The 10075-nt window shown below is 44.2% G+C and overlaps 1 protein-coding gene across 5 annotated transcripts in view; it reads right to left on the reverse strand.

Moving 5' to 3' along the window:
- Positions 1-2040: 2040 nt before the first annotated feature.
- NCOA6 (nuclear receptor coactivator 6) overlaps positions 2041-10075 on the reverse strand; it is a 48218-nt gene continuing 40183 nt past the window's right edge. For 2 of the 5 annotated variants that reach the window (XM_054081336.1, XM_054081332.1), the window contains 3 exons: positions 7978-8014; positions 5633-5781; positions 2041-2617 (listed from right to left, as the gene is read on the reverse strand). In XM_054081336.1, the coding sequence (XP_053937311.1) occupies positions 2571-2617; positions 5633-5781; positions 7978-8014 (233 nt within the window). In that variant the 3' untranslated portion in view covers positions 2041-2570. Of the gene's footprint in view, positions 2618-5632; positions 7740-7977; positions 8015-10075 lie in introns of those variants that run through there. The other 3 variants (XM_054081334.1, XM_054081335.1, XM_054081333.1) reach the window with 3 other exon arrangements.

The raw sequence follows: 10075 nt of genomic DNA on the forward strand, positions 1-10075 counted from the left end.
ATTTGTCCTTTTTCAAGGTCCATGTCCCTGGAAACGGTGATCCTGTCCTCAAGCTCTTGCCTTCCCCCAGCGTGGTGTTCTGAGTAACCCTGTGTGCATCCCTGTTCCTCCCCTTCTTCACTGGAGCATGGACCTTCCTGTTTTGTGAACTTTGTTTAGCTACTCATTCTCCAAAATTTCCCAGCTGACCTGGCCAGCAGTAGCAGCGGCGAGGCCACGCAGGGAGTGGGGTGGACACATATGTACACTCGCCCCTCACCTCCTGGGCAGAAAGTGGTGGGCAGGACAACAACCAACCACACCACAACCCGGCCTCTCCCACCCCACCGGACTTTCAGCAGCCTTGTCTGCCTTGTCCTTAGCACACACTGACACGTGGAACTGGTTTTGTCAGCTGGCAACTAAAGCTGAAGGTTAAGAAACACAACATGGAGGAGGGAAGCAGTAAAGAATCCAGAAACTGGTTCCGATTGGCCGTGCTCGTGTATGTGAGCACAGACCTAGTGACAGCTGTATGGAAACATGTATACGTGGATCTGGAGAAGGGAACAAAGCTGGAGAAGGGTCTGGAGCCCAGGGTCTGTCAGAGCGGCTGAGGGCCCTGGGGCTGTTTAACCTGGAGAAGAGGAGGTTGCAGGGAAGACCTCATCACTCTCGCACGCAGCTCCTGGAAAGGAGGTTGTGGTGAGGTGGGTGCTGGGCTCTGCTCCCAAGCAACAAGTGACAGGATGAGCAAAAACAGACTCAAGTTGTGCCATGGGAGGTTTAGATTGGTTTAGGAAACATTTCTTCAAGGACAGAGTGGTGAAGCACTGGAAGAGGCTGCCCATGGCAGTGGTGGAGTCCCCCATCCCTCGAGGGGTTCAAAAACTGTGTGGCCATGGCACTTAGGGACAGAGGTTAGCTGGCGTGGTGGGGCTTCGATGATGATTAGACTGGATGAGCTGAAAGATCTTTTCCAACTTTAATGATTCTGATTCTATGTTCTATAATCCCACATCTATAACCCTAAAAGAACTAATGCTATTTGTGGGGCCCCCATGACAACTCCCCACTAGGAAGTCCAGGCAATTTCTGTCATTATAAAAGTTGGCAATTTATATTTAATGCCAATTTATATTTAATCATCCTTTTGATATGTAAAAATATGGTTTTTAAATTCATAGAATATCAGAATGGTGTGGGTCAGAAGGGAAGTCAAAGCCCATCCAGTTCCACCCGCCTGCGATGGGCAGGGACACCTCCCACTGGATCAGGGGCTCAAAGCTCCATCCAACCTGGCCTTGAACCCCTCCACACATGGGGCAGCCACCACTGCTCTGGGCAACCTGGGCCAGGGCCTCCCCACCCTCACAGCAAAACACTTCTTTCTGAGATCTCATCTCAATCTCCCCTCTTTCAGGTGAAAACTGTTCCACTCCTCCTCTCACTGCCCTCCCTGATCCAGAGCCCCTCCCCAGCTTTCCTGGAGCCCCTTCAGCACTGGAAGCTGCTCTAAGGTCTCCCCACAGCCTTCTTTTCTCCAGGCTGAACGACCTCAACTCTCTCAGCCTGTCCTTGTAATTCTGTAAGGAAAGAAAAAAGGTAGAAGTATTTGTCTGTGCACAAAGCAATCAGCTCTCTGAAAACGCTTGTTTCTCAGTTTCTCACCACAAGAGCACCCTGGAAAGAAGCCACCCCATTCCCACGTGCATTCCTACCAGTACAGTCATCCAGAGAAAATATCATGTTAAATGGTTTGAAGACTTCCTGAAACGTGTCATGCCATTTAATATGACATTTTTGCTGTGTGTTTCTGCTGAGCAGCTTCCTTTGTGGGGCATACTGTCTTCTGGGTCTCCTCCCCATGGATCCATCACCGACATCCCAAAAGCAGCTCTGTGCTAGAAAAGCTGCACCAGTTAATTCCTTTGTGGTTCAACGAATTCCTTCCTATAGCTCCGTATAAGGAGCTTGCAGGCATAGAGCTTGAAATAATCCTTTCCATTTTCCCATTTGGAATGATTGCTGTTAATAATAATACAATCCAAACTGTAGGACAATAACATTTATTGGGATTCCACATTGTACAAACCCTTAAGTTCTTTTTTTTAGTTTCACTGGTCCATTTCTACAACAAATACATCAGCTCTACTATATAATAAAATTATTTACATTTCCAAATGAGACAGGGTTTGTTAGAAACCCGCTTACTGCTATTCACATACAGTACTTAAACAACAGCACAATACATTATTTTCATACCTAAAAATGACAACCCTGTATTCTGATTTATGAAAAGTGGAAACAAAGAAATTTACAGTTGTCTTCCCCTCCCCTTCTGTTCCATATAAATGCGTTAACCTCGTGCTGACCCTGGACTGCACATTGTAAATCCAGGGGGTTTTAAAAGAACCCAGTTTTTATATCTATTTATCAGTTTTTTAGAAAAAAAATCATTTATTGGGAACAGTAAAATATTAAAATGACTTCACTGTACAGAATTCTGTTTAAAAAAGAAAAATCACAGCTCAAAATCGCTATTGGTAAATTCACACTCATTTACAAGTTTCCTGTTTCCATGCAGTAATTTACTTGGATTTTCTTCTTTTTGACTGCATTGCACTGGCACTCGTTTCTGAAATCAAGAGAAGAAAGAAAGCATGGATAGGGAGTCGGTAAGCTATTCCCCAGGGGTGCACACACCGCCCTTTCGTTTGTCCAAAACCACACTAGAGTGGAAACTAGGATTTCCACAGAAGTGGGACCGGCTTTTCTGAGCCCTAACCCCAAGGGACCCTCTGCCCCACAGCAGTGAGACAGCACAAAGCTCCTCCGAGCGTCTCTTCCAAGCAAGTTTAGCATTTATGAAGTCCTAATATAACAGCCTTAAAACTCAGAGTCATCTATTTTTAACTGCTCTCTTCTTGGGATCCCCCAGGCCACGACTGCTCGACCACTCCAGAGGTCTCCATGGAAGAGCAGCACTGGCTCAGGCATGGACTGTGCCCCAACCACCACAGAGACAGCGTTATAAATTCCGTAGGAGGATATTTTGGAGCCTGCCAGCAAGCTAGGAATCTGGCTGGATGTGTCCTTGGGAAGTCTGCAAGTAGAACCTAAGTCCCTTCAGTGCACATCCCTGTTCACAGCCTGCGCAGAAGAGCACAGAACACTATGTAGCACTGCTTGGAACATCCAGAAGGGCAGTGGATGACATCTTCAGTGCACTTACCAAGTTTCTATTTCAAAACAAATAAAAAAGTAAGGACCAGGTGTATCTGCAGATTTAGCTTTCTTAAAATGTGATGTTAAATGTTAAATGCTGCAATGTAAAAGAGCCCCCCTTTGGCTCTTTACAAAGTTTTCCAAACGAGCTGTGTGTATATTAAGAGTCAAAAGCGAAAGAACATCGAAGACGTCTAAACCCAGAAAAGTGATGGTGCAACTCCACGCTGCTAATGTTGTAATAAAAAACATCGACATTTCAAAATTTAACAAGCTTGCAGTTACAGTAAACACTGAAGCAGCCTCTGCTGGAGAGGTGCTTCAAAAAGTGAAGATACCGGAACAGCACCAGTTTGCAGAAGTGGTAAATCTTAGCAGGCACCACTTCCAGTTTCCTGCCAGAGTTTCCTCCAAGCAGGATGTTAACTCTTAAGGAGCTCGGGCAGCAGAAGCACTAGCCACAGCCATCCCCACTGCTGCTGATGTCTGTGTTTGAGGGAAGGAATGGGGCAGCAGTCACTAGTGGTAAGGACCCATTCCAGTCCTTCATGAGCACCATCAGCATCTCCCTCACCTGCTTTTGCCCGACCGTGAACAGGGAAGCATGCCCTGAACATACAGGTGAGGCTGACTTTCCCTGTGTTCTCTCCTCTTATTCTTCTGCCTCCTCTCTCGTGATGCTTAGCAAGGGAATTCCTACATGAACTGACTAAAGTCTACTTCTCTCTCCCTGCTATATTTAAGCTTTTCCCAGTTGCCACTTCTATAATGGCCTCTATCTTGGAAAGGAACTCTTTTCCCAACCCCGCGTTCGCTCTAATATGGATTAACAAGTTTCTCAGGACACGGATAATGTAACTGTAGAAGTCTGGGAGGAGGCCAGGAGCACACAAAACAGATGAGCTTTCTTAAACTATGAGTGAGGATTCACTCATAAAAATGTGGAACAGAGTAGGCACAAGTGGCAAATCTCGTTACTCCCGCATTCATCCTCCAGCCTCGCCTCTTCCACAACAGCCTTGTTTTGCTCATTCTCTCTACAGTGTGGCAGGAGGCAGCTGCTCCCATGGAGATAAGGGAATCACAGCCCAGGCTACTACTTATGGTATGCTGGACCTTTGTTTTCAAGCAAAACCCTAAGGTACTGTGGCAGTTCCAGGTGTGTTGTTTCAGAAACAATGGGTTTACAGAGGTGAAGGAGTAATAAAGCCAGTACAAACCCCTAAGTGAGCTCCGGTATCATTTAAATTCAATGTTCTTTCCTGTTCCCACGTGTTCAGGCTTTGACGTGCCACTGGTTGTCATCTTTAGGTTTATATGTTACAGCGGGGGTAGTTACGCGTTTCAGATCCCCTCAAATCACCAAATCCATTTTACATTGGCTTCACAATTTTCCAACATGAAAGATAGTTTATTTTCACAATACAGACTTAGATCCTTCTGCACAATCCTGCCACAAGAATTAAACTTAATTAAATTCAGCAGCCACCAAGTGCAGAGCATACAGGTCCCTCCGCATAATCTTTGGGAGCCATTGCACAATTATGCATGGCTGGAAGTCTTCTCCGAAACTCTGAATGCAAATATTCTTACCATTAAACTTTAGTATCTTCACTATGGAAAATGGTTGCTGAATTCAACTTGACTTCCTTTTATAATGATTTTATTTTAATACAAATTAATACCTTTTTGTTCTGGATGTTATCTTTAAAATACTGGTGGAATGTTGCCTCTTGATGGTCTCTCTCTACCCTTTCATCCATCAGAATGTTCCTGACCCTTAAACATACGGAGCTCACACAGTTACTGAGGAAATGTAGAGTGGCACCACGGGCCGCGCATTCTGCCACCTGCTGCAGCTTTGTTAAGAGACTGCAGCCTGAAATAAGCACATCAGCAACTGCTAATGCTGTGGGTTAACAGCGGTAATTCCTCGGACAGAGCAGCCGAGGCTCTGTGCTGGCACACAGCACTGCCCGACGCTGACGGCCGCCACCCTGGTGGCATTCTGAACCACAGCCTTAGCAAGAGCTGACCGTGCACTTGAGCAGACTTAAGCATTTGTGTTGGGTCTTTCAGGCCTGAGGAAACAGAAAAGTCACCTTTTGACTTGAGTACAGTCCTTTTAATGGAAACACATTTCTGCCAAGAGAATTCAGCTTCCCCAGGCAAGCTGTCCAACTGCTACGCTGGTGAGCGCTAGAGAAAACCAGTTCCATTAACTTAACAACAGGAAATGCATACAAAGTTTACTACCAGTACAGATGTTGGTAAGTACTTCAACACCAACCTGCATCTAAACCTAAAAGCACACAACATTTACAGGCCGTAAACCATCATTAGGATCCAGTTACGGAAAGGGTTATGACTGTGAAAGCTCATTACTTCCTGCCCTCTCCAGAGAAAGGATGGTGATGCGTTTTACCTTTTGCAGTACTGGATGCTGACGCTGGTCGGGAAGATCTCTTGCGCTGCCCGTTCTCTACAGTTTCCTGTGAAGCAGCAGAATCCTCTGTTCTTGAATTTCTTCTGTTTGGAGTTTTAGATTTTTCACAATTCTCTTTTGTCTCATTACTAATAAAGTGGGACAAAATATTTCTGATGAAGTGTAAGAAGGATAAGGTTTTTTCTACGCAACTCAGACAAGCTGGAGGATGGACCGACAGAGGTACCAGTTCTGGACTATTAGCACTGAAGATATGAAATGCTAGAGATACCAGAAGCTTTATCAGATGAAGAATGACCTGAGTAAGCCAGAGTATAGTCCATTTCTATTAAAAATTATCAGAAGATACAGAATTGAGAAGTCCTCAAAGAGAATATTTTCAACATTAGAAGACCAAGAAATTAGATGCATTATAAATTGTCTGCTCTGTTTTCCACAGGTGCCACCATTACTGAAGTCTAGGAAAAGCAAACAGGTTACATTAGAGACTGCTATGATACGGGAATATCAAGTTGAAATTGCAGAGGAACACGAGGAGGAATTGTGAAATCTCCAGGGAGCACCCCAGCTTTTGTTTGCCTCACTCCATTCATCCAAGTAAGTTTTTCACACATTAAAAAGCTGAAGGTATATTTCAAACTCTCTTCAGGCTTTAAAGCTTGAAGCTAAAATCTTATTTTTTTAATAACAGAAAGCTTTTTCTGCCATAAAAAATAATTTTAGGTAGTGTGGAAATCAGTGTTTCTTACCACCAAGACAATAAGTACTGTTCTGCACCGTGAAATTAAACTCCTCCTTCATTTTATCACTCTTAACCCTGTGAACTCATCTTGGGGTTTTGGCCTTTTCACCTCCACGCATTAACGCCAGACAATTGCCGAGGACTAAGCAGTTTCTGAAGATAAGCTTACATCCCATGAATTCAAAGATAAGTATTCCTCAAATAAGTGATTCTGCTGATAATGCAAAAGGAGAAAGCAAACTCAATTCCTGCTCTCTCACTTGCAAGGTTTCAAGACAGGCTGCCCTAACTGCCTGAAAACCCAGAGCAGCACTGGGTGTCAGAGGTCCACTACAGAGTTGCTGCTTCAGGGAAGTCCTGTTCTGAGATGAAAAACTACCACAAATACTCATAGCATTCAGTAACAGATATCTGAAATCAAACACAGTTTATCAGTGAAAGGAGAGTCAAGCTTTCCCAAGCAAGGAAACACATAGTAGAGGAGAATGTGGAAGCACGTGGATTTGTCCCAGATACAAAATAAATCATAGAATCATGGAACGGTTTGGGGTGGAAGGGACCTTAAAGCCCATCCAGTTCCAATCCCCCCTGCCATGGGCAGGGACACCTCCCACTGTATCAGGTTGCTCCAAGCCCCATCCAACCTCGCCTGCAACACCTCCAGGGATGGGACAGCCATGACCTCTCTGGACAACCTGGGCCAGCGCCTCCTCACTATCATAGATTTCACCTCAATCTCCTCTCTTTTAGCTTAAAACCATTTCAACTCATCCTATCCCTGAACACCCTGGTCAAGAGCCTGTCCCCAGCTTTCCTGGAGCCCCTTTCAGAACTGGAAGCTGCTCTAAGGTCTCCCCAGAGTCTCCTCCAAGATGAACAATCCCAAACTCTCTCAGCCTGTCCATGGGTGGGAGGTGCTCCAGCCCTTTGATCATCTTCATAGCCCTACAAAAACTTTACAAAAGTCTGCCACCACAGCTGCCCAGACCAAGTTTAAGAGCCTGGTGGGTTGAGAATTTAACATAAACAGATCTTGGACACGATATTTTCTTCTAACAGAACACAACAACCTTAAATTTGATGTTTCAATTACTGAATGGATCGGGACAAGATGAAGTTTCTACCTGCCTTTCCTATCAGGTTTCAGCAAAGTGTCAACAAGCAAACATAGAGGCAATCTGAAGAAAAAGGCAGAAGGACAAACTTCAGAAAGCCTTGCTTTCAGAAAACAAAAATGTACCTGACAGCTAAGCTGCAGGCTTTTGGGGGTTTGGTTTTGATGGTTTCAGAAAATATCGAACAGTGGAATCACCAAGTCCCTTCCAGGACACGTAACACTCAGGCCTGAAAGGATAAGAGGAAACACTGCTGTAATCACAAAGACAGACTTGGGAAAAATGTTCCCTTACATTCTGCATTTCAGCAGTGTTTTGAAAGTAGCCCCGTTTCTTAGCAGGACTGAAAGGATATGGGCAAGAAAATGAAAAGCAGTAGCAGAAGTTGTGCAATTGAAGGAAAGAGAAAGAAAATTCCTCCCGTGAAAGCTACATCTACTCTGGATCTACACAAACCATCTCCTTACCTTTGACCAGCCGCTACCGGAGCATTTGTTTCAAGTTCTACGAGAGAAAGAGATAATTTTAGTCTGCTGTAGAAGTAAGTACCTGCTGACAGGGCACAACTAGCTCACAGTTTTTTCATTATGTGTTAGGTCTGAAAAATAAACTTCCCTTCCCTATTGTTTCTCTCCAAGCAAAGCAAGCAATCACATCAAACCAGGTACCACGTCAGCCCATGCTCTTTCAAATTCTGGCCTGCCCCAGCCAAGACAGGTAAGCTAAAGTTAAAGGGAAACCCGGAGAAGAAAACTGCAGAGAAACTTCCTGACAAGTGCTATAGTCGTCTCCCCTTCTTAAGTTCCATTATAGACAGTTTATTACCTAAAATTCCTATGTTTTATTTGTTTTAAACCTTAAAAATACTAATCTTGATCTATTATGTAGGTAAAATCTTGCCTTGACTCAACCACCTCTCACAGCAGAGGAAGACAATTCTCTAAAGCCAGTTATGCTGCTACGGAATCGGGTAACATCTCCCCGAAGAGGATGTAAAGAGATGTCTGCCCCACCTGCTCTCTCTCTCACAGTGATTTTATACACACAGAGAACGTTTCCTTTTGAGTCTTCACCCCACAGACAGCTCTCCCTTTCGTCGCATACTAATTCTAATCGTTCTACTGTCCATCTTTTAGTTCTCCCCATACCCACAAGATCCTTTGTAGAGACAGAACATCTGTACTCAAACACAGCACCTCTCCTGAGAAACTGCTACTGGTTTTGGGATGATCACTACAGTGTAATTAACTTGCTGTTCGTTTGTACTCCATCTCGCTCTTAAACACTCCGCAGGCTTTGGGACAGCGGGACACCAAACTGTGGCTTTGCCTTACAGACCAGTTTAATACCTTAGGTTCGCTAGGGCATGCACAAGGAGTAAGCGTGTAAAAAAAATAAGAAATGAGATACTGTCTGTCCCTTTCAGGTAAAACCCCCTTAAAACGTGTACTGTTGTAACTCCTCTGAACAAGGATACACAACACTGTCTGGGAAAACAGAGGTCCTGGGTACAAAAGAAAAATTGACTAAACAATGTAGGAGTTCTTCCTCTTCCTGCCCCAAAACTGAGCAGGGAGAACATCCAATAGTAAAAACCAATGGTGTCAGCACCTCCCCTCCCCAGCAGGAATCCCTCATACAGCCACAGCAACTCATGGAGGCAGTGAGTTGATGTAAATCAACAGGGTGCAGGAACCCCTTTGCTTAAGTGGAAGTTCAAATTCAGCCCAACTTCTTCTTTCTGAAAGCTCTAGCTCTAATCATAGTGGAGGTGGCAAACTGATGAAGACTGGCACTTCCATGCACAAGCCCACGCCTATCTGTTTTCCCTACTCATCTTGGAAATGACTTTTTTAAACCACCACAGAACTGATGGTGAAACATCATGATAACAGGTGGCAACAGCAAAAAGTCACCTGCCAGGCTCCTTCCTTGACCCTGCCAAGGGTTCATTACAAGCTGAACAGAAGAAAAGGAACCACAGCTCTCAAATGTACACTCCCAGCATGGCTTTTGGAGATATTTCGGAAGTGTCCCATATAAAAGAAAAAACTGCTTGTCCTTAACTCAAACACGTCTCTTTGCAAACCCAGCTTCTGACTGAATAGCTACAAACTGCACTGGGGATTTTCATGTGTTTTACTTGCTGCCACACTGAATCTCCAAGAAGGCTTCGGAGATTTGTAAAGCATAGCGCATATAACCAAGAATAGCAGTCCCAAGAGCACAAAGACTGATAAAAAAAACCAACCCCAAACTACCAAGCACATTAGTGACCATTAAATATGAAACTTAATTATTTAAAATGCATTCTGAGTTACAAACATAAAGACTTTGGTTCCCCTGTGTTCTGCTTTTTGAAGTAAGATTTATCTGTTCTTTAAACAGCATTTTCTGGTGTTGCACCTGAATTTTTTTTCTGTGTTAAATGTTGAGAGGGTGCTAGAATAAAAGCGGAGGAAAAAAGCATTATTTTCAGAGGGAGTCACAAGAATTTCCTGCTGTGCAATAGGGATGCTATCACAAAATGCTGCATTTGCCCACTCACTGCAGTGTTTCATTTAC

This window comes from Cuculus canorus, chromosome 16 (assembly GCF_017976375.1).
Source record: "Cuculus canorus isolate bCucCan1 chromosome 16, bCucCan1.pri, whole genome shotgun sequence".
Lineage (NCBI taxonomy): Eukaryota > Metazoa > Chordata > Aves > Cuculiformes > Cuculidae > Cuculus > Cuculus canorus.